The 27,122-nt window shown below is 41.7% G+C and overlaps 4 protein-coding genes and 1 non-coding gene across 8 annotated transcripts; 4 read left to right on the top strand and 1 right to left on the bottom strand.

Annotated features, from left to right (window-relative positions):
* The first annotated feature begins 107 nt into the window (after positions 1–107).
* naa80 (N-alpha-acetyltransferase 80, NatH catalytic subunit) lies at positions 108–6,381 on the top strand. Its single transcript, XM_004554014.4, has 2 exons — positions 108–674; positions 4,611–6,381. Coding segments are annotated over exons 1-2 (840 nt in total). The 5' UTR covers positions 108–672; the 3' UTR covers positions 5,449–6,381.
* LOC111500415 (U5 spliceosomal RNA) lies at positions 1,866–1,979 on the top strand. Its single transcript, XR_002721092.2, has one exon. It is a non-coding gene; the product is annotated as a U5 spliceosomal RNA (small nuclear RNA).
* hyal3 (hyaluronidase 3) lies at positions 3,187–9,744 on the top strand. 3 transcript variants are annotated; one of them, XM_004554013.3, is made up of 7 exons: positions 3,187–3,205; positions 7,329–7,619; positions 7,766–8,201; positions 8,324–8,471; positions 8,642–8,768; positions 8,865–8,954; positions 9,035–9,744. In XM_004554013.3, the coding sequence occupies exons 2-7, from the start codon at positions 7,356–7,358 to the stop codon at positions 9,293–9,295; spliced, it is 1,326 nt and encodes a 441-aa protein (XP_004554070.3). In that variant the 5' UTR covers positions 3,187–3,205; positions 7,329–7,355; the 3' UTR covers positions 9,296–9,744. The 3 variants fall into 3 exon arrangements, with proteins under 3 accessions (XP_004554070.3, XP_004554068.3, XP_004554069.3); XM_004554011.6 differs by lacking the exon at positions 3,187–3,205 and adding an exon at positions 6,611–6,879; XM_004554012.6 differs by lacking the exon at positions 3,187–3,205 and adding an exon at positions 6,611–6,886.
* A 250-nt stretch (positions 9,745–9,994) lies between these two features.
* Positions 9,995–14,848, bottom strand: si:dkey-20d21.12 (uncharacterized). Of its 2 annotated transcripts, none has more exons than XM_004554015.5 (4): positions 14,509–14,848; positions 12,388–12,648; positions 12,093–12,311; positions 9,995–12,009 (listed from the first exon to the last, which is right to left on the bottom strand). In XM_004554015.5, the coding sequence occupies exons 1-4, from the start codon at positions 14,519–14,521 to the stop codon at positions 11,867–11,869; spliced, it is 636 nt and encodes a 211-aa protein (XP_004554072.1). In that variant the 5' UTR covers positions 14,522–14,848; the 3' UTR covers positions 9,995–11,866. The 2 variants fall into 2 exon arrangements, with proteins under 2 accessions (XP_004554072.1, XP_012775337.1); XM_012919883.4 differs by having other exon boundaries at positions 12,388–12,533.
* A 968-nt stretch (positions 14,849–15,816) lies between these two features.
* On the top strand, positions 15,817–26,991 carry amt (aminomethyltransferase). The gene is made up of 9 exons (XM_004554016.3): positions 15,817–16,223; positions 17,512–17,679; positions 17,958–18,038; positions 21,720–21,851; positions 21,931–22,009; positions 22,298–22,443; positions 24,342–24,522; positions 24,910–25,065; positions 25,418–26,991. Exons 1-9 carry the CDS (start codon positions 16,086–16,088, stop codon positions 25,591–25,593), a joined length of 1,257 nt encoding a protein of 418 aa, XP_004554073.1. The 5' UTR covers positions 15,817–16,085; the 3' UTR covers positions 25,594–26,991.
* The last annotated feature ends 131 nt before the right edge of the window (positions 26,992–27,122 follow it).

The following is a 27,122-nucleotide window of genomic DNA, read 5'->3' as shown; positions in this document are numbered from 1 at the left end:
TGTAAATGCAAGTATTTGGGTGATTCAAATGCAGTGCATGTAACACTGAGCTTTGGTTGATTCTCACAGGCAGTTTGTGGTCCTTCATTATGTTCTAGCCTTCAGCTTATGTAGTAAGAGACTACTCATCACTACTGCACTGCTTTGTTAACGTCATTTCCCTTTGTTTCCATGTGTCAATTTTCATCTTTCCTAAAGGTGCTTGTACATGATTCAGCTGTGACTCAACTTTAGACAATACTTACTGCAGATCACTGTTTTTAATTAATTTTTTAAAGTTACAATAATAGTCATACATTATGCATTATTTAAATAATAGCCAAAATATTCCACCTACTATATAACACAAAGAAGCCACTCATGACCTCACTGAAAAGGTCAACGGAACAGATTTTCCTTTAATTTGTCACTTTTTGTGTATATGTAATACAACTCCCATTCGCTGGGGGCAGACGTGACAGCACGCACTCTTGACGTGAGCAGCAGCATTTCCTCCCGTTATGGACGTACCGGTTTGATGGTAGGGGAAACTGATACAGGAGCGGACGCTATGAACGGCCATAAGCTTATACAGTCGTGAAGCCAGATTTAGAGCTTACCGCAGATCAGCTGTGAAACAAACTCCTGTGAGAGGACGACCAGAAACGGCAACCAACCACGAGACTTAAAAAAATGTAGGTAACTTTGTGGTGGTAGGAAGCGACCGAAAAGGTGAACTTGTTGCTTTAGAATAAACTTAAAATGAGTTTCTTACTAATATTTAACTAGCGTCACTACGCACCCACGGGGTACTGCTTATTGACGCCTAAAGCTGTAAATAAGCACATGGGCATGCTAGCATGTCGCTGTGAATGAGAGTTCATTTAACTTGCATAGAAGTGGACGCCAATAAGGGAGGAGTAGATGACAAATATATATATATTTTAAAAAATACCCAGCTTATTTTTATATCAATATTTTATCTCAAATGTGCTTAATTATTTTACGATCAGGGGAGTTGTGGGCAGTGAAACATCGAATAACTACAACTCCCACAAAGCATACATTTCTGCTCTTGCTACTACCTGGGGGGAAAAAAACTTTGTCTGTAATAAATCTGTTTTCTGATTAACGAGAGCATTAAAACGGTATTACCACGTTTAGTTTAGCGTCTTACTTTCTTCCCTCTTTAAGGTACCCGATATTTATCTTGTTGCCCTCCCACCCCGTGTTATTTCTCACTATAAAGGTTTTTGGGCTATCTGGCCAAGGAAAAACATAAAAAGAAGCATCTTATAAGTGAGAGAGGTTAGAGAAAGGGAGTAATCCCTTATTTTTAAATCATACATGAGTAATAATATTAACGATATATTTTAGTATTCTATTGTTGTATTTAATGAATGTACACTGCTGTACGCAGACATGAAACGCGGTTATACTACGCATGTGCAGAGGGCGACAACATTGAGTGTCTATTACGCATGCGCGAAACCTCTGAGCACGGAAAGTAACGTTTTTAGTAATTACTGTTCTTGTTGGAAAATCTGGCATCCTCGCTTCATTCAGACGTCACATAATCACATCAGTGTTTTATGAAGAAGCGGGAGCTTTAGTGAAAAATAACGTAGGAAACACACAACTAAAGTTAGAGGCGTGGCTGTGATCGCAGTGTTCCCATAATGCATTGCGCGTGTGTAAACGTTTATAGTATATTTAATAATTTACCATGTAGCGTTTGTGTTTTCCTAAAAGGTAGCGTGAAATTTCCGAACAGTATTAGTTTGTGTCTGTTTAGTTGTGGCATTATTAAACGTTAAAGTGCGAACCGTAATAGAGACTGCTATGTCGGAGAATGGGGTCGGCCTGCCGCTCGTCTAGTCTCCAGTACACTCTTGTTTCTCTTCAGATCGTATAAATCTTTCGCCTTTTACTAAAGATTTCCGTGGAGTGGAACAATAAGAGTTTAATCTAATTTTTTGATGCCCTACGTTAGTGGGGCTTGTTTCACTGTGAAAAATTAATGTTTGTTTCTAAATGTTGGTCTATAAGTTCTGTTGGAAGTATCTCAGTGTGGTTTAGTGGTCTGTAAAACTGCTGTTTTTGGTATCAATCTGACACCAAGTAAATATAGGACCAGTACTGCCAATACTGACACTTTGCAACCCATAAAGGCAGTTTATGCACAAGATTGCAGTGTATGGCATGAATCATCATAGGTTTGCCATTTCTGAACATATTTAATAACCACTAAATCACTGTGATTCTTCAATAATGAGTTAACACAATAAAAAAAACACCTTTCAGATTTTCCTGCATTTTGATACTAGGTCTTTTGGAGACAAGAAATATGCATGTGCCTGTCTCTAAACCAAAGCACATGTTGTTTAACTGTGCTATAGGCTAGAGCCTATTGCACTAGTATCACCCAATACCAGGGGGGGTTTGCAATACTATTGACAGTTGAATCGAACTGCCAACCTCTAGTGTGGTTCTTGGTAATAGATAAAAGTGTTACTTTCAAAACGTCACTTTTCCATGTCCACCCCCTTCACAATAAAAGCCCAGATTTTGGCTGTCTTTTTGTACTAGTTTTACTAAATAAAGTAGTTTTGGTTCATTTGTTTTGTATTTTAAAATTAACTAATAAATGTTAGTTTTTTTTGTTGTCATTTTCCTTATCAAATAACAGACCTATTCCTGTTTTGGTAGGGAATGTCTGCAAAGCATATATTGTGAAAGTTTATAAGACGATTGCATTAGTCTCTAAACATACGTTCCAAAAACAGCATAAGCTGTGACTTCAGTTGAATTTGAATTTCGCAAACACACACACACACACAGTCAGATAAAAGTGGACCTCTTTACAGAAACAACAAAACATATAGAGCACACAAAACACTGCTGTTGATTTAAACATAATATGGAAATGTCAGTCATTTTAATGCAAAATCCGAAAAAGAATAAGGTTTCTTTTACTCTCGAGCAGTGACAGGAAGTTTCCAACCTCTGTTTTTCATCATACCCGATGTAAGTGTTGTGGCTTCAATACTGAATATAATTAAAGTTTAAAAGGCAGAGTCAGACATCAAAAAGAAGGTAGTCAGTGCCTTATTCAGTAAACTCCCATTTCCTGTTGAAGGAGAGTATGTGAAGTAGCATTGCATAGCCAGTAACACATTCAAATCAGTTTGACAGTCAGCTGTTTCGTTTCAGCATTTCTCTCTTGGTGAGTTATTTATTTATTTATTTAGTCCAAGAAAAACTTAAATTAAAAACGACTGCAATGTTTTTCTCACTGTCAGTCATTTTTCACATTTTGCATGCACGACTTGGGGTGAACCCAGTTTTGCTTCTTCTTTAAGACCACTTTAATTACTGGTTTGTGACTCTAATGTGGACGACTTGACTATAATTTAAAATAACATATATATAGAGATATACTGCAGTGTGAATGCATTTGGGGTTTTTACATAAGAAGCAAGTACAGCTTGGCTTTGAGTTGAATTAGCTGGATTAGTTCGTTTCAGCGTCAGTTTGTGCTGACTAAACTGCACTTCAGCCTTTCTGAAGAAGCACTGTGGTGAAACTGTGACAGATAACTACTGCTTCCCCATTTAGAATGATAACAGCTATTAAACATCAGGACCTCAGCGTACATGAACAGAATCTATTCATCAGTTAAACGCTCTCACATCTCAAGCGCACATAAAAATGCATGAGCGCGGCTATGATTGCACTTTGATGTGTATTTGAGAATTGCGATATTAATTGTGAGGCAGTTTAAATCCACAGTGTGGATTTGAACCAAATGGACTTCACACGTAGGCTTACACTTACACTCCAGATCAGAAGTTTGAGCTCTTTGTAGTATTTAAAGGAGAGTGAGACAAGATCTCAGCATATGATACTCCAGCATGTCGTAGATAAAATGGAACTTAAAAGTCGGTTCAGTCACACCCCCACATCACATCTCTCACATCATACTTGGTAAGTGATGCGAGAGATGTATTTTGGCAGTTTCTTTAGGCTTCTCGAGTTCCCGTTTCTGCGTTCAACACGTAAAAGCTGCTGCTGCCCTGCCTGCTGTTTCAGCAGCTCTCACATCCACCTGTAGGATCCACCGTTATATTATGCGCCCCCCTTCCGGCTCTCCTCCCTGCTTTCTCCTATCTTGTCACTTTTGTCTTACTTCTCTCTATCACCTTTTCTGTCCCTTTGAAGAAGTGCGGCTCCATAAATATTAAAGAGGTAAGTATTACTTCTCAGTTGCAGTGAATTTATAGAAGAAAATAAACTGTAGAAAAACAAACAGAAGAAAGTAGAAGAGAAATAATAATTGAACATAAACCACTGACGCACTCCGGGGCCTGATTAACCCTGGCAGGGCCTCCTTGGATGAGGGTGTCTAGTGAATTATATTACTATATATACATTTGCTGTTTCTGGTGTGGTTTTGAAAGCAAATGAATGCCTTCATCTCTAATCCTTGCTCGCACTGCCTGTTGGGTAACAGACACAGTGTTTTAACCACTCAGCTAAGGAGGAACTGCATGCTTGAGACACTTCCTGATATTTTCACACTTAACCATAGAAGGTAAATGGAGACTGACTTGAAACCCTGATCGTCGCAGGTCTGAACCCGTAACGTCAACGTCCGACGATCCGAGGCGACAAAACTTCTACGAGGTCTCAACACTGGATGGAGACGTTAAAGAGAAGCTACACGTAGTCTCCGAGCAGCCAGAGAAGGTCCACGCCGTTCCCATCCACCAGCGTCCCGACCTGCTCGTTCCCTGCGCAGACCTCGTCAACTGCGAGTGGCAGAGGAGCCAGGCCGCCCGGGTTCACTCTCTCCAAAAATCCTGCTCAGAGTTTCCTGTCAACCTGGTCCTCCTGCAGGGCCGCGGGGAGACTGAGAGGCTACTCGGCCACGCCAGGCTGTCTCGGGTCGTGGGTCACAGCGGCAGCCTTTTTGTCGAGTCAGTAGTTGTGTCCGAGGCGGAGCGAGGCAAGGGCTATGGCCGCACTCTGATGGAGAAGACCGAACGTTACGCCAGAAGTCGAGGGTTCAAGCGTCTCTGTCTGACCACCCACGATAAGCAGCACTTCTACGCCCACCTTGGCTATGTGCTGTCGACACCAGTGCAGAACGCGGGGGCCATGACGGCATTCATTCCCATGGAGACGCTTCTGAGGTTCTCCCGAATGCCGAGTGAGGAAACGAGCGTGCAGACGCAAACAAAGATGCACGCTCAAGGGGACAGAGACTCAGGAGGTGGTTGTGCTGTACGGTCGCCTCCATCCTTTAGTTTACCTCCTCCTCCTCCACCACCTCCTCCTCCTCCCACTATCCCTCGTCCTCCCCCTCCTCCTCAGTGTGCAGGGCAGTGTGTAGTTCAGACTCTGACTGAAACTCCGTACAGAGATGCCAAAGGACTTCCCATCTACTGGATGCACAAGGACATTTGATGATCGCTGTCAGATACACACCAAAAGACAGAAATAAGCACAAACTCACAAAACACACACATATTGGAAGAAGAAGTGTGACATAGAAAGAACTGTGCTAGCAAACCAAAGAAGTAAACACTCGCACTCAACACTTTTACTTTTTCCACGTCACAGTTTGCAGAAGTATTTCCCAACACCTGTGAACAGATGCTGCGTGTGAACCCAGCTGCATGTGTACCTGTACGTCTGCATCGCTGCACTGAGTAAAAGAGAAATGATGGTGAACATAAGGACCCAGCAAGAAACTGGGGATAAACTTTAATGCTTCAGTTTCACTCAAGAATGTACTTTTTTTTATTGTAGTGACTGATGTTTGAGCCTAACTCTGTACAGTGTAGCCTGTGTGATACACAGACGGGATCTGCAGCAGCAGAATTAAACTCATCGGTTCAGTTTGCTGTGTTTACTTGAAAAGAGCTTAAATAATTGTAATTATTACAACCAGTACAGCTGAGCAAAGCATAAACGTGACTCCCCTGCTCCCAGCTTCCAATGCGGGACCTTGGCACAGCAGAATTTACAGCCCAGAGTGTGTTATGTGTTTTTTTTCTGGCAGTTAAGCGAATTAACTGCAGGCAGGAGCGCACACTCGCTGCAGATTATGGTTATATCGTAATAAATATTACATATTTTCCTTGTTGTTGTTTTTTTTATGTGTTTTGTAATCCGGGTTTTGAGGTTTGATTGAAACAAGAATAAATTAAAGATCATGACTATTTCCTATTGCTGTGAGACTGCTTGACTTCCATAAAAATGTGTTTTGGTCCCCAAATGTCGAGAAAAGGTGGCGCTGTCGCCGCTTCATGCGCAAAAGCGCAGCGCGGTGGTCATGTTAAAGGCGCTTTTAGTGCTCCGTTGAGTAGAAAAGCGCAATATAAGAATCAGTCCAATTACCGTTTAGCCTTACACATCAGTGGGGCCACACAGCTACAGCGATGGGGCACGCCTATCACTGTTCGGCACCGAGTGCGCGCGGAGAATCCAGGTTAGCGCTGGGGAGAGGGAAAAAAAATCCCTCAAGCAGAATCTAATCTGAGCTCTAATCGGATGAGAGGGTGACTCACATCTCTCACCTCAGTGAAATATCAGTCTATCCCGGACTGTCTGAATGGCGGCATCAGTGTAACGTTTAAGGAAAGGGGGCGGAGCTCGATGCGCAACAGGTGCGAGGCTGCAGTTTCATCTTTGCAGCTCTTAGCCCAAAGATGCACACCGTCTACCTCCACCTGTCCATGTCTCAACTCCAATCGCTTCATCTGGAGTTCTTCGGCCGTAAGCTGGCTGTGCATTCAGCAGGAACTAGAAGCTCCACGTCGGCTTTGACTGCTTCCCCTGCAGCGGATACACCAGCAGCGCCAGCTCCCCTCCTGTTTCCTCACATTGAGAAAGGTTTGAAGTGAGAAAAACTAAAAAATAAGCTTTTCTGCGTTTGTTGAGCTGCTTTGATGTAGAATTTTTCGCAGAATAATGCGAATCACAGTCATTGTTGCACTCAGTGATAAATACTTCATATCTGCAGTGACAGCTTGGACCAGTGCAGATATAACCAATCTCAACCACTTAAGTAACTTGTTGCCCATCAGTCTTCCAAAAATCTGTCTGCTGCTGTTATTTTCTCATGTTGTTTTTATTTGGTTCATTGAAATGTTAAAGATTTCTTACAGTGGGTGAAAAATGATTGGAATAAAGAGACTTTCTTATCATTATAGCTTTGACTGGTCTTTATTTTTGCATTTCTTATCATGTTTTTCTGTCAGATAAAAGCCCGTACTTGTATATACAAAGTTAACCATTTAAATGCAGAAAAGTTCATCAGGACGATTTCTTTCTCCTGCCAGGAAGGACACATCTGTGGGTGAGCAGCCATGGAGCTGTCTCTCCTCCTCCTCCCCGTCTTCTTCATCTCTTCCCTCCGTTGCAACTCGCTGCCACAGAATTCCCCCCAGGCGGATGCCTTCATCGGCACCTCGCTGCAAGCTGTGGCTGCAGCTCATCCCATCCTGCAGAACCAGCCTTTCATCCTGGTGTGGAACATGCCCACGGCAAACTGTCCACAGCGATACAACATCCACCTGGACCTGGGAGACTTTCATATTGTGGAGAACAAGAAGGAGCGCTTCCAGGGACAGGTGATCGTCCCTCATCCATTTATTTTACTGATATTCTACTTTAAAACCATAGAAAGAGGGCTGGTGAGGGCACTGTAACAGTAACAAGGATTAAATGTGCAATAAATCCAAAACAAGTGAAAAAGGGAAAATGTTTGATTTTCCAGAAAATGACCATCTTCTACCGCGACCACTTGGGAAAATATCCATACCTCTCCCGAAATGGCAAGAAAGTGAATGGAGGACTCCCTCAGCTCAGCGACCTGGCCTCTCACCTCTCCCTCACGGTGACGCAGCTGTCCGACCTCCTGCTACCAGATTTTAGCGGCCTAGCTGTCATCGACTGGGAGGAATGGAGACCGTTGTGGGAGACGAACTTTGGATCTAAGCTGGAGTACCGGAGGTTGTCCAAACTGCTGGTGAAACAGGAGCAACCAGATCTTTCAGAGCGGGCAGTGACATCGCTGGCGAGGCAGATGTTTGAGGAGAGCGCTCGGAAGTTCATGGAAGAGACACTCCAGTCTGCGGTCGGAGAACGCCCCAAAGGCTTCTGGGGGTTTTATGGTTTTCCCGCCTGCTTTAACAAGAACAAGAGAAAGACAGGTTGGTCTAACACTAACGTTGAACACGTTGGTTTTCTAGCAATCTGAACAATAATGACAACTCCTTTTGTACCGATGATACAGGCTGATCTCTGTCTTTTATTTGTATTTCTGTGTGATCAGATAAAACTTACACAGGACACTGCCTCAGGGGGACCAGGCAGCAGAATGATGAGCTGTCCTGGCTTTGGACTAAGTCCTCCGCTCTCTACCCCAGCATCTACCTGCCACAGAAACTGGCAGGGTCTGCAGATGCAGCTCTAATGGTCAGGTACAAGAAAATCAGCAAGAAATGCATTCACTTACACTCTGCTGCCTCAGGCACTCACATATCCAATCATGACAAGGGTATGAGCAGTCCTGTCATTTAGCTTTTGTTAGCCATGATGGCCAGACAGGTGGTTTCGCTTACTCACGGGTTGCTCTGTCTTCTTTAACCAGACACCGACTGCTGGAGGCTTTGAGGGTGGCGTCAGGTTGGCCATATCACAACAACACCGACCACGCCACACCCGTCCTCCCCTACGCCAGGCTAGCATTCACACACTCACTCAAGTTTCTCAGTAAGGTAGGACTTTTTTAGCATACATCACATAATATTAAGATTTTAAATATGTGGCATGACAAACTGTGTGTGTGTGTGTGCGTGTGCGTGTGTGTGCAGATGGACCTGGAGCACACACTTGGAGAGAGTGCATCACTGGGGGCAGCTGGAGTTGTGCTGTGGGGAGAACTGAAATTCGCCAAAAACAAGGTGTGCATGTGAGAAAACATTATCAGTGTGTGTGTGTGCGCGCCTATGTGTAACCATATTGATCTTCCCAAACCATCCAGAAACAGTGCGTTCTCCTCAGAGACTACGTCCACAATGTCTTGGGTCCCTTCGTTCGATCTCTGAGGTCTGACGCAGAGCGCTGCAGCCTCCAGGTTTGCCACGGCAATGGACGCTGCACCAGGAGACACCTGGGCTCTGGCCACCGGCTCAGTGACTCTTCCAAACATTTCCAGAAACACTTCATGTGTCATTGCTACCAAGGCTGGACAGGGCAGGGGTGCCAAGACAAGAAGAGCAAGAGCAGAGAGGAGGAAGATTGACCTGAGCTTTTTTGTTACGGTGCTGTCCATTTATGAGTTCATGGGGATAATAATACTACTAATGGAAGTTACAGTTTTGAGCAATGTAGTCCAAGTTCATTTTAATTTCATTAGTCCAAAGTTGTTGTTTTTTTTTTTAAATCTTCTCTGCCCTTTCTGTTTTCCAGTGCAACCAGTTGTTAACACCTTGCTGTAAATCCTTTGCATTCCTATTTATGGAGTCATCTCTTGATTGTAAACTTTAACAATGATACACCTACCTCCGCAGAGGTTGTGAAGTTGGTACCCATGGAGATAATTCTGCCATCATGCACTTTAATAGTCTCCTGTGGTCTTTCAGTTGTTTAGACTTTTTGGCTGTTTCTGTGGTCGTGTGTCATAAATGAAAGGAAGAAAAGAAACTGTGTTTGGCTACATTAAAGGGACCTGTACTTAAATTTGACTCTAATGGACTTTGCATAGGAAGACTAAAGTGTAATGTTTTACTGTTGCAAGATTTTTTTTTTCTCAACCAATAGTAAAATAGTGTCTTGTTACCATGGAAGAAAAGACACATTTTAAACTTGACATGTGTACATAAAATCTGACTGAAAAATCCAATCAAACATCACCATGAACGACAGAACACTGTAAATAAACGACTTGGTGAAAACACGTAACTATACATTTACCCAGTCATACAATACATACTTGACAAAGTTGATGAAATCAGAAGTCCGTTTAATTTTCTGGCCGTCCACAGCGTTTGTACTTTATGTGTTTCCTGTGATGCCCACAGTGAGTCACCCAAAACGACTGACAGCACAGTATAAAAACAGCTTGTACGTTTTTAGACACAGTGGCAATGACATAATGGTCTCACACAGGCACGTGCAGAGGGGGGGGGGCTTGAGCACCCGCCCCTTTCCTGATGGGTTCCCAAAGTGCCCTTTTGTTGAGGCAACTTTTTAAAAAAAATATATTATTATTATTTTTTTAATGTGTGTGTGCGTGCGGAGTCCTGTCTGTGCCCCTCAACAATAATGTTTAACTATTAATCACAGTTTTGCTAAATAAAAGGATCTGGCTTGTATTAGTCACATGATCACATTTAACCAATGATCGCCCTTGACGGCAGAACGCGCTAGTTACGAGCCGGGAACGAGCTCACAAAGAGCACGCGCATTTTTTGCGGTCCGGAGCTGTAGGAGAAACACAAGTTAACTCAGAGACACAGACTTACTATATTTCTTCCATACAGACTGATGCCACAAAACCAGTAAGTAGGTGTACAGCGTACACTGTAGTGTGTAGCACCGAGGAGTATTAGCTAGTGATGGGCAGATGAAGCTTCATGAAGCACTGAAGCTTTTCATCCAATTGGTTCACCCCAGCACAAAGCTTCTTGAAGCTTCATTTGCTCTAGTAGGACACCTACTGGACGTAAAAATATTAGTTGGCATGAATTTGAAGAGTGTGGCCTTTTGCACACAGCCTGTAAATGTCAACAACAAAAGGAGTGTGTAAAACATGTATATTGTAGTGATGGCAGTATACTGTGTATATTTATACTGGCAGTATGGAAAATGATTATTTGGAAATGCTTAAAATGGAAATGATCATTTACTGTGAGGTGAGGTGTGGTTGGGTAGCTCTAGTAATAAATAATAATGTAAGGATTCTGGATCAGCACCATGATGCCCATAGTATATACAGTATTCTGAACAAGGTCTAAAATGTCACTGTGTGTGCGTGCATGTGTGTGTTTTATGTATATGGATTATTTTAAATTATTACTCATGATATAACATTGTCCAGACATGCCTGGTAAGGACATGAGGAGGAAACAGAGCTGTGTGAGGCTACTAAAGGCAGTGCTATAACATTTTTCTGTCATCATTTTATTATAGATTAAGTGCTGGAGTTGTTAGGTGTGGATAATTAAATTATAGTTTATTGCAATAGGAAGTTGTGCCTTGTTCTCAGAAAGACAGCAAGTGGTATATGATATATGTGATATATGAGAAGATGGGATGGAAGGAAGAAGAGAAGCAAAGAGTGATTCACAGGCAGAGCCTAAGTGCTGTCACCAATCTTTGCATTTAGTTATTATCTCGTGACACTTGTTTAATCAGCTACCATCTCTCCTATGGACTTTTTAATGTCTACAGTCTCAGATCAACACAGCCCTGCCCTCCAGCACTATCCACAGCAACCCCTCAACAGCAACATTGTACCCATCAGGTAAAACATCGGCTACGTTTGCTTTGCCTTGTTGCCCATATTAGATTCTTGATGAATGTGTGTTGTTGTTATTCAGCCTGGCTCAATGTGCCTGCCCCTTTTTAGCTTTAAGCATCCGCCCCTTTAAACCTCTCTGCACGGCCCTGGTCTGACATTATTTCAAGCAATGTGAGATCAACCACTTCCCTTCTGCCACACTGCCACCATTAAACAAAAGCTTTATTTAAAAGTCCTTCTCAAATAATCCTAGTAAGCCTAGAAGTTGTTTTTCAGAAAACTCCAATCTCATATTTCTACGGTAATAATCTGAAAACGCTGTCGGTGTTTTGTTTTCTGTGCATATCTTCCTCACGTCCCTCCTGTCGCTCTCTTGGCTGTCAGGTTGTGCCTGAGTGCGTGCAGCTCTTGGATCAGCAGTGACAGCTCTGTGGCTGCAGCCTCTTTTTCTCTCACCGCCTCCGTCAGCATCCGTATTGCGCCGCCCTGCTGGACTGGAAGAGGAGCAGCCAACAATAAATGTTTGCTTTTGTTTGCACATTTCTTTTATTTTTTTTCTATTTATTTTTTATCTCACCTAAGAAGTAAAAAATGAGTAACACTGTGAGCAGAAGCAAAGTGATGATAGCGCAGCCCATGGCATAGGCCCGGGATGAACTTGGCGTCAGCATGTCCTGCAGTCGGCTCTGCCAGGATTTGCTGCCTGGGTGGCCTCTTTGATTGGCAGCTGTCGTGTCGCAGGTGTAAATGTTCCCATTTGGCGAAGGTGTGTACACCGGACGAGGAGCCCTCATTCCTGAAATCGCATTTTGTCAGAGTCAGTGTTTTAATGCGTCATCGCACTGTGGATGGTGTGTTTGGGGTGATTTTACCTTTGTGGCTGTGCTCGGGGTGTGTTCGGTGGAGGTCGTTGATGGAATCGACAGAATGCAGCTCGATCTCGGTGAGATCTCTGTCGCTGACTCTGTAGAACTGAGGAGTGGTCTGGGTGGAAGAGGGCCTCGACATGTCTCCTTGTCTTGAGAGAAAAATCAGGAGGAAAATATGCTCGCTGTTTGCTCCAAAAGGCTCAACTAATGAGCAATTCCTTTGTTGATCATTTAAATGAGAGGTGCTGCAATCTTGGAATAGTTCTGAAATGCAAAGAGAGGCTGTGCAATTTTAAAGTTCCATAATAATAATACATTTGAAGCTTGGGTCTGTAAAGATTATGTTTCTCTACCAGAGCTCTGTTCCTATGGAACAAGCTCAGACCTTAACTCAGTCATCAACCTTCGTCTGTTCTCTCCCATAGTTTGTGTTTGGTTCTCATCTCTCTGTGCTCTCCATAAGGTGGCTTTACCGAAATCTCTTCCTGTTAAAACACAGATCTTCCTTCCTACTGTCACCTGCATGCTCACAGGGGATTATCTGATGTTTGAGGTTTCCTTTCTAATATTGCTTTCCTTCTTGAAGTGAATGCTGCTGCGCGTTGGTGGTATGTAGGTAAATTTTAACTAAACTGATCTCAGTCACTGCCTTTGGAAAGTGGACCACAGCTGCATGAAAAAAGATTTTCATAAAATATGACCAAAAACATTGTACGATTTTTCAAGTCCTTAAAGTAGTAAAATAGGCCCAGATTAAGTAAGTGAAGCATTAGATTCAGACTGGGTTATTTATCAGTGAAAATGTGCCAGTATTACACAACTTTCAGTGAAGATTTTTAAGCCCTTGCTTTCAGTATCTGTAGATTGCTTTAATCCTACACACCATCTTGGAGGAATTTTATCCCATACAGAAAAGCTTTAGGATGCTGGTGGGATTCCTCGGATGCTCAATTCAGGAACATTTCTACTGGGTTAAGGTCAGGTCAGGACTTTGACTGCTCAAACCCCCAAAATTCATAACCCAGAGTTAGTTAAACTCCAGGGATATCACTCTGTCCAGTTAGGAAGCTTCAACCACGTCTGACAGTTTGCTCAGAAACATGTACATGAGTAACCCAATCAATGATATTGTGTGCTTCTCCTGTTCCTCCTGCTGGGTTGAAGCGCTTCTACAGCCATTTCCAGCTCTTCTTAAGTAACTGCATGTTACCTGGCATCTCCTCCACACTCTGGAGACTGTGCTGACCTGCAAACCTTTTTGTGATGGCATTTATGAAGGTGCCATCCCGGAGGAGCTAGATTACACATGTAGTCACAAGAACACTAGGAAAAAAAGCAAAACTAAAAAAAAAAGGGATAAGGACAGAGAAAGAGTCTATAACATCTGCAAAACAATTCCTTTTTGGGGGTTGTCTTGTTTTTGCTTCTCTGGTGAATCTGTTGTCACTTTCAGTGAAAGGATTTGAAATGGATTCATAATGGTTTATACCTACTAAATGAACACACTGACATCCCTGAGGTTAAACAACACCACCCTCTTTCATGCTGTAGATAGGAGAATAATGTGTCAACCTTTACTCAAACACAACATTTGCTCCACAGAGGTTGTTAGAGAAGCCTTCAGTGGCTTAGATGCTATATCCTACATTGCTTTGTGACTTCCTGGACTATCACATGACTGGTTCTCCTGGTTTCTCTCATGCCACTGAAATTCCCAGTCTTTTTGGAGCCTGGTTAAATGAAATGAGGACACAGATACTAAATAAGTAAACACAGATTAGGTCTTTTTTGGAGGGAAGAAGTTTGTGATATATTCTGCTGGTGGAATAAAGCAGCAGGTGATGGCTCGGGGTATGAGGGTTGCCTATTTGAAGAGAAAACACACAGGTCAAATGGGCAGCTGATTAATCAGAGCTATTATTAAAGCTGGCTGCCTAACTGATAAAGGCACAGTGCTGCTTGAATTTCAGACAAGGGCCAAAGGATGTTTCTATCTAGAGACTAACATAATTCTAAGTGGGATACAGGATTTTATGAACCCACCTAAATAATGTAAACTCATGGACCTGAGCAGATTTCTTTTACTTTTTAAGTACAAAAAAGTAACATTTTCTTCTCACCTACCTTGTGTCACCATAAACAAATGCTGTGTTAGATTTTGTCTCTTCTCGTCAGTCACTCTTCTTGCTCCCCCAGTTCTCACACATCCAGACACTCGATGGCCAAAACATATGGCTGCACCCAGTGGCGCAGCAGTTAAATCAATTCAATCTCCCGATGGGTCTTTCAGGGGCCACACTGTGACAAAATAAATCCAAATAAACTCCCGTTCAATCCCAGCAGTAAAATCTTAATATTTTAAAGCCAAAGGGAAAGCGTAGATTTTTCCCAAGGGTCCTTCTGCTCCTGAGTGTCACTGAGCAACTGCAGGATGCCCCAGAGCCACCCCTCCTACTACTAACTATGTTTGTGTGTCTGATTTAGCCCACCCTAGTTTTTTTCACCCCTGCTCCAAGCATGCTTGTGCACACGCCCCAGCTTTCCAGGCCTTAAAGGCCTAAAATAGCAGAAGGAACACGGGGTTATTATTAGCTGCTCAGCCAAAAGGATGACTCAAAGATCTGGGTGGAGGGCATGATGGGGGTACAGAGGGATAAACACACTCATAAATACTCACAAGGACAAATATCACAGTCTGGCAGCTTCACCTGGCCAAAATATCCTCTCAAGTGTGAGAATCAAGAATGGATGCTGTAGTGTGTACGTAGAGGGTGGAGTAACTGTGTGTCATGCTAAACTGAATGCTGATAAAGGATGTTAGGCTCATTATGAAAAATCATCAAAATGTGCTTTGAAAACAATGAAAGCAATGGCTCAATGGGGCCCATTTAATATCCTCTCTGTTTCTTTCATTCTTGATCATTGAACGAGAGCAAAAAATCTGCATAGTCTTCAGATTCAATGCTTTTTTTTTTCAGGCTTTTCTTCGCTAGTTATGCTAAAAGATTTTTGGTATTTTATAAAAATATTGACACTGCACGAGGCTCTGAAAATCAGGTTTTACTTTATGTGAGAGCAGAAACACTCCAGAGCTAAACATTTCCACATTTATTAAACTGAGCTGATATACATATAATAATTTTTATTTTGAATTTAGTCTCCCAAAGAAAGAGAACTTTAAGGATTTGTTGTTTATGTGTAAAACAACAGAATTTCATGAAGCTGATGTAAACAAATGTTTTTTTAAATTATTTTATTTTATTTTATTTTATGAATGAAGTGGGAAGCCAGTAATCTCAGGTAACACCCACATTGTGTTTTCTTTTATAAGATTGAGCGTGATTCGCTGAACCAACCAGCAAACGTCTGCGCGCCAGCGGTCCAATAACTACATAACCCACAAGTCCTTGCAGCTAATCGTTGCGCTTCATGTGGTTTTGCTAGGTGAGCGCACGCACACTGCACTGAAGAGTTTAGAAGCACAGCGGAACTTTTGTCTCACTGTCCTTGTCACTCTTTCTGTTCCTCATTGTACTACCACAATGTTATCTTTTATGTGATCCCTGTTTTACTTGACTGTATGTCTATAATGTGATAAATAAAGTTTAAAAAAAAAAAAAAAAAAAAAAAAGCACAGCGGAAGTGTTACCCCGTCAGGAGCAGCGAGAGTGAGTGCTGAATTTAGCGGGGACTCAGGTGTCATGATGTGGGCTCGGTTGACGGTTGGAGCCGGGGCTTCGGGGCTCGGGTTGCGGGCTGCAGGGGACGGTTTGCTGCGGTTCGTTGGAGCTGGATGTGCGGGGAGGAGGCAGCAACAGAGCCGGGCTGCCAGCACAGAGGTAAGCAGAGCCGTGAACTTCAGTCCTTGCAAGTGTGCCAAAGGCTTTTGGCATCAGACTTCACACGCACCTTTTGTTGTTATGAGTTATTTATCTATTTGCTGAATTTTCACTCATTTCATTTGTCACGTGTTCAATATTACTTATTAATTTTTTTTTAAACTCTAACTTTGGTCCTGTGGTATTTTAATCCTACTTTATAAGACTTTAAAGGACAATTTCAGGCCTGTAACTCACGTACTTTAATGAGATTTAAATGATATTTTTGATTGACTCGCTGAAGAAATCTTGCTCTATTATTGTTACTGCCTACTGTGTGTGTCTTTAGTCCTGTCTACCTCCCCTCACCCCCAACAGGTCACCTCAGAGGCCTGCCTGGTTCTTCCTGTTAAAAAGGACTTTTAACTTTCCACTGCCGCCAAGTGCTTGCTCATTGGGGGGTTGGTATGATTGTCTGATTGTTGAGGTTTCTCTTTATTGCTGTAGGGGTTTACCTTACAATATAAAGCTCCTTGAGGTGACTGTTGTGATAAGGGTTAAGGCGCTGTATTAATAAAACTGAGTTGAATTAATACAGTATTAACATGTGAGTTTGTGACAGCAATGGCTCGCCCATGCACACATAATGTATATCTGTCCCTGCAGAGTGGCCCTCCCCCCCTGCCTGCTTCACTTCACTGAGCTGCACAAAATGGCTTTATTAAAACCACGAGGGACTGACTCTGCAGTACTGTCAGCAAGGTTTAACGCAGGGCCAACTTACCCTTTCATCCATCTTTTTACTCTTTCATGACATCCCTATGCTTTTGTAGGTTTGTATGCAAAGAGGGTTTGGGTCAAAACAGTTGATCAATATAGGATCAGTCTTGTTCTTTCACTTTCAAGTACAAAGCAGTATAAATCCACAACGACTTAGGAGTATATGGGTCTGCAACCAGAGCAGCCACATGCCTTCGGTTTGTTTGCAGTAACGGCTGACTGTGGACAGTTTGGAAAGGTGCAGACACACTCTGTCCCACGATGCGTTGCTGTGGCTGATAAGCCCACCTTCAGCTGGTTCAAAGGTCAGACTGAAGAGAGCACGAGAGAGAGGCCTATCAGCTGAGCTGTCTATTAATCAAAGATGTGTTGTTATTATGTTCCTGCTCACTGTGTTATTTGCAGAACATGCTAAACTACTAAACCTTTTAGAAACACTTTAATAGATTTAATAGCATGCAAGAACTCAGCAGTCACAGTATTTCATCTGTGGACTTTCACTACAAGCCTGATGTTTTCTTTTCCCCAGACTGCCTTGAAGAAGACTCCACTATTTGACTTCCACAGGGGGCAGGGGGGAAAGATGGTGGAGTTTGCAGGCTGGAGTATGCCCGTTCAGTATAAAGACAGTCACATTGCCTCTCACATGCACACCAGAGAGCACTGCTCCATCTTTGATGTCAGTCACATGTTGCAGGTGAGGCATGCGCTCTTAAACATGGGTGCAGATTTCAAGTAGAGCATCGCAACTTGGATTTGAGACTTTCTGAGATATTCTGCTGTAAATATTGGGAGCAGAGTGTGACCCCTGTGTCAAGCAATGTGTGTGTCAAGTGAAGAAATGTATGTGTTAGTCACATCATGGCAGAGTAAAAATGTCTAGTGTCTGGCTGTTGTTTTTATCCACCACCCAACTCTCCAGGAAACTGCTGCTGTTAAAGATTTAATTACAGACTTTTTGTTTTTCTCTGTCAGACCAACATCCACGGCAAAGACGGGGTGAAGTTTATGGAGTCACTGGTGGTGGCAGACATCGCAGAACTCAAGGACAACCAGGTAACGATTTAACGTTAACCAGGCCCGGCCCTAACCAATCTGGCGCCCTAGGCAAGATTTTAGGTGGTGCCCCCCTACATCGGCAGTGTAGTGTATGTACTCACAAGAAACCGAATAGCTTTGTCTTTGACCTTTTTTTTTTTTTTTTTTTTTACTTAAAGAAAGCAAATTCACAATCAGAATAATTAACAAGATAAAAAAAATATATGAATAAATAAATGAATACAAAAAATAAAAAATGAATATATGAAATACAATAAATTTCATTTCATTTATTTATTTTTTTCACACTTGGTACAACAGATCAAACAAACCAACCACACTTTCTATCAATAAAGCACTACAACCATGTGTGAAAAGGAGCAGGAAGAAGAAAATATTCTTATTAAACCCCGCCCCCTATCTACATTCCAACTTATATTACAAGTGGGCACCAAAAATCAGGGAACAAACTAATATTAACATTTCTCTCCGGTCCTAACCCAAACCAAACAACAAATATACCACTCCACATAGTAACAAGGAGAAAAATAAAATTAAATAAATAAAACAAAAAATTATAATGGATCCATTTTCAATGAACTCCAATTTCATTCGCATTCTTCATATTGAGTTATCGTTTTAAGCATGTAACACTTTTTAAAACAATGTAAACTTATACAATTCTTTAAATTATAATGAAGAGAGTTCCACAGTCGTATACCCCTAACGGTTGGACTCCTTAATCTTTGTGTAGTCCTAGCTAACTGATGCTTAAAATAAAATTTCCTTCTGCTATCTTCTCCCCCTGAACACATTAAAAATACTCTTTGTAACTTAAAGGGCAAAATATTATTTTTAGCCTTAAACATAATTAATAGTGTCCGTAATTTCACTAAATCTCCTAATTTTAATCATTTTGATTTTATAAATAATTTATTTGTATGTTCTCTATATTTAACGTTATGGATCATTCGTATCACTTTCTTCTGTAATAAGTTTAGAGGTTTTATAATATTCTCATATGTATTCCCCCAAACTTCAACACAGTAACTAAAATATGAGAAAAACAATGAAAAATATAAAATGCGCATTGTTTTATGATCTAATAAATCTCTTAAATTTCCCAAAATATAAATGCTTTTGACCATCTTCTTTCTAATATACTCAATATGAGATTTCCACGTCAAATTTTCATCTACTATTACACCCAAAAAACGAAATTTCTCCTCCTCTTCTTTTCTCTTTTTTCTTCCATGAGCACCTGACAGTTTTGGCCGTTTTGACATCTTGTGTTGATTTTTTTGATGTGGTGACGTCCAAAAGGAACCATAATACGGGAAGGGAGGGGGCGCACCATGCGGGGAGGGGGGGGCGTAATGTTGTAACAAATAATATTTCTATTAAATAAGCTTTACTTTGCATTTTAATTAACGTGGGATTATTTTTTGTATTTAGAAATAATAGTACCAACTTTTTTTTTTCTTCAACATTTGTGGCACTGGCGTGGCGCCCCCTGATGGACGGCGCCCTTAGCATTTGCCTATACGGCCTATGCCACGGGCCGGCCCTGACGTTAACCATTGTTTCGTTTTAAAACTGCTTTTACTGACTTTTTGTTCACTTTGAGGCAAGTGAGGGGAAGCTGTGAACACAAAACTAGCAGATCAGACATGTTGACTTTAATCAATTTTTTTTTCCTTCCAAAAATATAATCGTCTGGTGCTGAGCAGGCAGTGTACACAGTTTATACTGAGAGGGTTTCCTCTAAATCACCTGCCGGTTGTATTTAGAGACAAACAATGAGACTGTATCCACTGCAGCATGAGGGCATCAGTTCACTCTTGTTGTGTGAATGATTATAAAGGATATATCTTTAATCAACTTAAAAAACATATTCAAACATGTACATACATGTACATACATGTATGTATACACACAGGGCTGCACATAAGTGGTCCGCAGGTGCGCATGGGCTTTCAAAATAAAAGACGCGCACCAGATAAGAAGTTGCAACGCGCGTTTGCGTACATAAGATTTTTTGGAGGAGGACAGACATTTGTTTAGCACTCTTAAAGATGTCGAAGAAGCAAGCTCCTTTTAATCAATTACTTTGGTGTTCCTCCACCTCCAAAGAAATGTCAGCAGGAGTCCGAACCGCAAAAGAAGCACGTATTCTCGGAAAAGTGGTTGCAGGAGGTGAGCTGGCTTCAAAGAAATGATGAACGCACTGAGATGCGGTGCAGAATATGCCGTGAAAGTCTCACTCTAGTGGACAAAAACAGTGCCTTTTATATAATATAAAAGGCACCACTTTTCCGAGAATACGCGCTTATTTTGTGATAAGTCAGAGAGAATTCATGACGATGTTTATGTGAAGCGTAGTTTGGATCTTCTTTTGCTGCTGGTTCAGTCAATATTGTTTGGAGAAAGAGATAAAAACCTGCAGCTTCAGAATGTAGCGCAAACGCAAAGCGCGGACCCGCTGACACATCACTGACACTTTCAGCCCCGGCCGTGCCCGTGCCGTCGGGTGAGAAAGGCGACATCTCACTGATTCTGATGTTTCGGCGGCTGCCTGCTTTTTGTTCAGAGTCTGTGTACCTGCTCTCATTTACTGTTTAAGCTGTTTGGTGGTTGTTGAAAATTTTGTGAGGTTTAACCTGAGATTTTGGCGTTTCTGGCAAAATACATTTATATTTAAAAATCGATTCAGATTTTAATGAATCGATATCACGTTATCCAAGCTAGAATCTATTTTAATCGATAAATTGGTAATTAAAACCCACCCCTAGTTCCAAGATCTGCGTGAGCACCCAACTGTGTCCAAGTTTCAACCATCTAGCTCAGGGGTGGGCAATTCCAGGCCCTGAGGGCCGGTGTCCTGCAGGTTTTAGATCTCGCCTTGGGTCAGCACACCTGAATCACGTGATTAGTTCGTTACCAGGCCTCTGGAGAACTTCAGGACATATTGAGGAGCTAATTTAGCCATTTAAATCAGCTGTGTTGGTTCAAGGACACATCTAAAATGTGCAGGGACACCGGCCCTCGAGGCCTGGAGTTGCCCACCCCTGATCTAGCTGTTGACTTGAGGTGAAGTTGAAGAATTTGCACATAGTCCTCATTCTTCATTATTCAAACTATTTTGTGTAATGTACTAGTGTCACTGGTAGTAAAGCCTCACCTTTACTCCTCCAAACGTACCTCCTGTCGTTGTGGCCAAAAAAGCTTTTCTTGTCTGACCATAAAACTTTTTCTTGTCCATGTGAACAGCTGCAAATTCCATTCAAGCTTGAAGATGCTGATTTTGGAGTGTGTGCTTCTTTCTTAATTGGTACCCTTTTAGTTCACAGCGACGTAAAACCTCACTGTGGACAGTGATGATGGCGTTCCAGCAGTATACAGTTATACAGGCTTGAGTCCTTGTGGTTCCTGGATTGTTTGTCTTTCCTTCAGTTGTTTGAACTGATGATCTTGGAATCTGCAGTTGTTTAGAAATGGCCCCAAGAGACCTTCCCAGCTTGTCTAAATCTGAAGTTTCTCTTAAGGCATCTTCACTGAGTTGGGTTTTCAGTTATTCTGAGTATTGGCTAATCCAGTGAGTGCAAGAGAGACTTAAAGATGAGAAACTTAACATAAACACGATGTCCACAGTGTCCTTTTTTCTGTTTCCTTCATTTCCTTTCTTGCCTCACCTCCAAGGGCACGTTGACCCTCTTCACTAATGAGAAAGGTGGGATTATTGATGACCTCATTGTGACAAAGACGGACCAGGGCTACCTCTACGTTGTCTCCAATGCCGGCTGTGCTGACAAGGACTCTGTTCATATGAAGGTGAATTCAAGAAAAGTATGTAGCAAAGAGACCGAGATTTAAAAAGCATCTGATGTGTGTGGGTGTGTTTTGTTTTCAGGCCAGACTGGCAGAGTTCAAATATGCAGGTTCTGATGTGGATCTGGAGTTTCTTGATTGCGCACTGATTGCTGTGCAAGGTAGAATATTTGTGTGACAGTCCGCCTTCTTTTTCTTTTCATCGGTGCTCTTACTATAGTCTTCATCACTTCCTTTCCTTTATACTTCTCTTCCTGCTTCCTTTTCATCTTAATTTACTTTCCTCTGGTTTTGCTTTCCCTCATTTGCTCTTTCTCTGTCCATCTATGAATTTTGGCTATTGCTTCTGATTTTTTAATTTTTTTATTTTTTTTTTCCTTTTCTTTTTGAACTCCTGCAGTTTAGGTGTTTCAGATCTTGCAGATAAGAATTTATTTGCATGTCTCCAGGTCCCACTATGTCTCAGGTGCTCCAGGCGGGATTGAAGGAGGACCTCAGTAAGCTAACTTTCATGACCTCTGCCCTGGCCACAGTGTTCGGTGTCCCTGACTGCAGACTAACTCGATGTGGATACACTGGAGAGGACGGGGTGGAGGTGAGCACATATGTGTGTGCTTGCAGGTTCTTTCATGCTTCGGGACAACTAGTTTTGTATTATAACTTGTGTTTAATGGACAGTGTTTTTATTAAAAAAAAAAAAAAAAAAAAAAAAAAGCTATACTGGCAAGCAGTTCTGTGGGGTCCCACGCCTCTGCTGGCCCTGTCCCCCATCACTCCCTCTGACAACCAAAAGCCCATGCAAGTCCTCGAATGTCCGTTATTGCCTGGACAGTGTGTTATTTCTTTCTAACCTCGGTGTGTAACTCTTATTAGGCCTGGTCTTTAGTGAGCTAACCACTGGGACTTGTGCAAAAGCCCACACTCTCAGATACAGTGCCATTTATGGAAAAGAGTGCAGCTCTAAAAGAGGCATATGTGACCTATCGAAACCACAAATGCAAAACCAAATGTTAGGCCAAAGTCAAAAGGCTGTGGACTAACTACTCTGTATCCTGCCATTGTTGATTCACAAGTTGTCTTTTTAAAAAAAAAAAAAAAAAAAAAGATTAGTTACTTGCTGATATGCACCCGCTCAAAAAGGAAGAACCTGTTTCATATGAATGATCTACTAAAAGAAGTGATTTTTTTTTTTTTTTTTAAGGGAACTGCAGGTCCTTGAAGGGTAATACAGTTTGAAGCTGGAGGATCTCTATATAAATATCCGCGATAAGCTAGGTTCCCTAACTTTCAGTAGCTGTTGAAAGGATAAAGTTGTGGTATATCAGTGGTTAGAAATACCATTATTACTTTAGGATTAGTTTAACACAAAGTTAGTGCTGATCCGGGACCATTGCTGGAGTCACAGTGCGCAGCATCAAGGTCCTTTCATATTGGCGGCAGCATGTGCTGCTAATGCTAGCTAAAATGCAAGGATCCGGAATTTGTTGCGCTGGCTGCTGAGCTCTGTGGGTTTTTGCAGCAGCTCTACTTGTACTAGATGCACCTGCTCCTTGTCGTTTCTATCTCTGACACACAAATCTTTTTACACATACAAATCCTGATTTACAAGTAAAAAATATTTATGACCACAATTTGAGCCCATAGAGGCGGCTTAAACATTTGACGAACAAGTTAAAGTTTGCTGGTTTTTGTGTCCAGGAGGAGACACAAATCTCTTTGAGTTTGTGTCAGGAAGCTGATTCTGCTGTTTGAAAAAATAAATAAAAAATCTGACAAATAAAACAGAGAGAGGTACCTGCTGTGGTGACCCCCTTGTGAATAAGGGAGCAGCTGACAACAGCTTCTTAATATGTAATCAACATCCTGAAGTAGGCTTAATACACTTGCACTTATTCGGGCATTCATTTGATGCAAATCATGTTTGAGGAAACGTCGTCTCTGCAAACTGCTGCTTTGATTGTTAACAACAAGATTCAGTTTAATTTTTGGTGCCATCAGCTGTAGATCTGCCTGGTTTCTTGTAGCTAGAGCGCCATCTAGTTCTGCTATATCGTTTTCCAAGACAAAAAGACTCCTCAATGTCTTGTTCCAGAAATTCTTACTCAAAACATCCAGAAACCTTATTGTGAGCACTTAATCTAGAAAATGTTTTCTGTTGGCTGAATTACAGCAGCCAGCTGTATCACTCAATACAATAAAGAGATTGTGTAATTGAAGGTTTGCATCCTGTGAAGCTTTCATTACACAAGCTAGCTGCACGTCTTTTGATTGGCACATATAAAATAGTTCCTACATTGACTGACACACACACCAGGGTCTGTGGCTGACAGATCTGTAATAAACTTCTCCAAAACTGGTATAAATTGCACTATGTATCATGACATGCGTAGATGTATCTTGAGGTGAAATTTGTAATTCTCTGAACTTTATTGACATTAAAGGTACTTGGATAGAGACGTGGCTCTACAGTTTGCCTGTGTCTCTGTGTGTCAGATCTCCGTCCCTGAGTCCAGAGTGGTGGAGCTGACGGAGAAGCTACTGACCAACAGTGAGGTGAAGCTGGCCGGGCTGGGAGCTAGGGACAGCCTACGACTGGAGGCGGGGCTTTGTCTTTATGGCAATGACATCGATGAGACCACTACACCTGTGGAGGCCACGCTTGTCTGGACCATAGGTTGGGGTTTAATTTTTTTGGTCGTTTATTCTTTTTTTCTAACGGCTGCTTTTGTGTGAGGCTGTCATGAAACTTGTGATTTAAAAACATTTAAATTATTTTGTTTTTATTTGCCACTTAATAAGCAGCTGTCGACTAAGGCGTCACTCAAAGGTAAACGTTCTTCTGATTGGTCTCCGAAGGCGAGAAGCAGCACATGTGTTAGGATCTTTTCCTAATAGTGTCACAATTGCATACCAATTAGATACCACCATCTGATAATTTGGAATTGCACATAAGATTTTTATTTCCTTTTTTTAATTTTTATTAGAGGATCCCAGATGTTGTTGTGCATGCCTGCCTTTTCATTCAGTCTGTCAACGAACTCTGCTGGTGTCTCACACACAGGAAAGCGCAGACGCCAGGCCAAAGATTTTCCCGGTGCTGACATCATCATACCTCAGATCAAAGCCAAGACAGCCAGGAAGAGAGTGGGTCTGGTGTCCACCGGCCCCCCAGTCCGGCAGCACACCCCTATTCTCAGCCCTGATGGAAAGGTCATAGGTCAGAATGTGCCAAAGTGCAAACAGACATAAAAACATACCCCCCCCCCCCCCCCCCAAACAATTATGAGAGTATTGTTGTTTGCCACAGTATCTGTTATGATGTTGCCAATTGGGGTCTCCAGACTCAGACATTTTCAAATCTTACATGTTAGGGCTTTAAAATAGATACGATCGCAATGTTTGTATTTCTGTGGTATCATATCAAATGTCAGTGAGATGATTGTTAAGTGTTTCTTCACACGCTGCATGATTGCAGACATGACAGTGCCTGTCATATAGAAATAAATGACTGAAAAAAACTGTACAACAGGATTTCCTTGGAAAGACAAATTCCTTTGTGTTTTGTACAGGTGAGGTGACCAGCGGCTGCCCCTCTCCTTGCCTGAAAAAGAACATTGCCATGGGTTACGTGGATGCGGCATTCGCCAAAAATGGAACAGCCATCCAGGTCGAGGTCAGGAAAAAGGCAGTGCCGGCCACCGTCAGCAAGATGCCCTTTGTGCCCACCAAGTACTATACTGGTTAGGAGAGACACTTTTATAGCGAGTATAGGTGCTGCTGAGCGTTCCTTCAAACGATCCCGTATTTGCCAGCACTGCCCCTTCATTCTTAGCTCACTATTTAAAATGTACAAACCTTCACTGGTGAGTCCAACAGAGGAAAAATTAGTCCAAAAATTACTACTGACTATTGATCGGTCACAAATATATTAAGTTTAAAGTACTCAGTGTTCATATTCAGTCACCAGGGCTGCTGCTTTGAGAATGGACATTATAGGAGCTCATGTAGAAAACAGGGTGTCCAGATGACCCTCTTCATAATGTATTGCAAAGCATTTTTATCCCTTGTCCCCCCCGTCCCACGTATTAAGAGTGTGTCCCACATTTTGATTGGCTCTGCAGGATGTGCATGTCTATAAAGTCTGGCTTGTAATCAAACTGTCTGAAGACAGCAGGGAAGGCCTTATATTCAAGTGGAAGTTAGTCCCACTTAGAGTCATGTAGCTCTGCCCATCAGGGAAAGATGATTTTTCGGAAATGTGATGGAAACTGCCACAAAGAAAATTATTATGTTAAACTGGGAAATTCAATTTGTCCAGCTAAAAAGTTCCACATCGTCTCGTTTTTTTTTTTTTTTTTTTTTTTTTTTTTTTTGGGATCGGGTCACCCTACATAGAAAGACTTTGCACAGACTGCCAGTCCTTATTTAATAATTCAGTATTATGCATGCATCAGGTTAAGAAATTCATGGTGCACTAACATGGGTTCCCCTGCGGATGATGGGGCTGAGACATTGTTCACGTTGTTCCGAGACCAAGTTATTTTGGATTTTTTTTTTGTTTGTTTAATGAAATACTTTGCCGCACTTTAATTTTTCCAGTGGGAGTAACAAAGATGTAAACACTAGCATTTCACTTTTTATTGCTAACAAAACATGAAATCATTTCAGTTTGTCACTGTTGGACCAAAACAGAAACTGCACACTTGTGAATGTTATAAACCAAATTTCCAGTGACCATGGTTTTATAAAATGCCTGATTTGTAAACAGTGGCGACTTGTTGTCCTTCAATGCAAAATGTCTCTGTCTGAAGTGTTGTAGTTTTTACTTTACTTTTTTACTCTTGGTTTGGTGATTCATAAAGAAATCTTAAGATAAAAACACTTTGCACCTGGGCAACATGTGGTACAAGACTAACTTGAAAAGATGTTAATTGTAATTGTTTTCTGTCTGCTTCTAATGAAATTTTAATTATCAAATGGGACACTGTCTTATGACTTATGTATGTCTGCAAAACTACTGACTCTTAGGTTCTCTTGAGTATTTGCTGTGAGTTTGTACTAATACTTGGACTAATTATGGAGTTTTTGTAAACATTTTCTATTGATATGAGGTCTCTTCTTTAATAAAGGTGATTTTTGTTCAGTCCTCTTCTGTCAACTTCAACACCCTTTGTCCAGAATATCCATTAATCCTGTTATGCACAGGTCCATCTAAGCCTTGCCTCTCTTTGTTTTTAAACCATGGTTTAAAGACAAAGTTAGCGGTTCCCCCAC

The sequence above is a fragment of the Maylandia zebra genome, linkage group LG20, assembly GCF_041146795.1.
Source record: "Maylandia zebra isolate NMK-2024a linkage group LG20, Mzebra_GT3a, whole genome shotgun sequence".
NCBI lineage: Eukaryota > Metazoa > Chordata > Actinopteri > Cichliformes > Cichlidae > Maylandia > Maylandia zebra.
This window is presented reverse-complemented; position numbering and strand designations above follow the sequence as displayed.

What these genes read in the sequence shown, in the direction of transcription:
- hyal3 (XM_004554013.3), top strand. Translation starts at nt 7,356, where the DNA reads ATGGAGCTGTCTCTCCTCCTCCTCCCCGTCTTCTTCATCTCTTCCCTC. An exon ending in AGGAGCGCTTCCAGGGACAG is followed by an intron (nt 7,620 to 7,765) that starts GTGATCGTCCCT and finishes TTGATTTTCCAG; the next exon opens with AAAATGACCATCTTCTACCG. An exon ending in GATGCAGCTCTAATGGTCAG is followed by an intron (nt 8,472 to 8,641) that starts GTACAAGAAAAT and finishes TTCTTTAACCAG; the next exon opens with ACACCGACTGCTGGAGGCTT.
- si:dkey-20d21.12 (XM_004554015.5), bottom strand. An exon ending in CCCCGAGCACAGCCACAAAG is followed by an intron (nt 12,312 to 12,387) that starts GTAAAATCACCC and finishes ATGCGATTTCAG; the next exon opens with GAATGAGGGCTCCTCGTCCG. An exon ending in ACTCATTTTTTACTTCTTAG is followed by an intron (nt 12,010 to 12,092) that starts GTGAGATAAAAA and finishes CTCCTCTTCCAG; the next exon opens with TCCAGCAGGGCGGCGCAATA.
- amt (XM_004554016.3), top strand. Translation starts at nt 16,086, where the DNA reads ATGATGTGGGCTCGGTTGACGGTTGGAGCCGGGGCTTCGGGGCTCGGG. An exon ending in CAGAACTCAAGGACAACCAG is followed by an intron (nt 18,039 to 21,719) that starts GTAACGATTTAA and finishes CTCACCTCCAAG; the next exon opens with GGCACGTTGACCCTCTTCAC. An exon ending in CACGCTTGTCTGGACCATAG is followed by an intron (nt 24,523 to 24,909) that starts GTTGGGGTTTAA and finishes TCTCACACACAG; the next exon opens with GAAAGCGCAGACGCCAGGCC.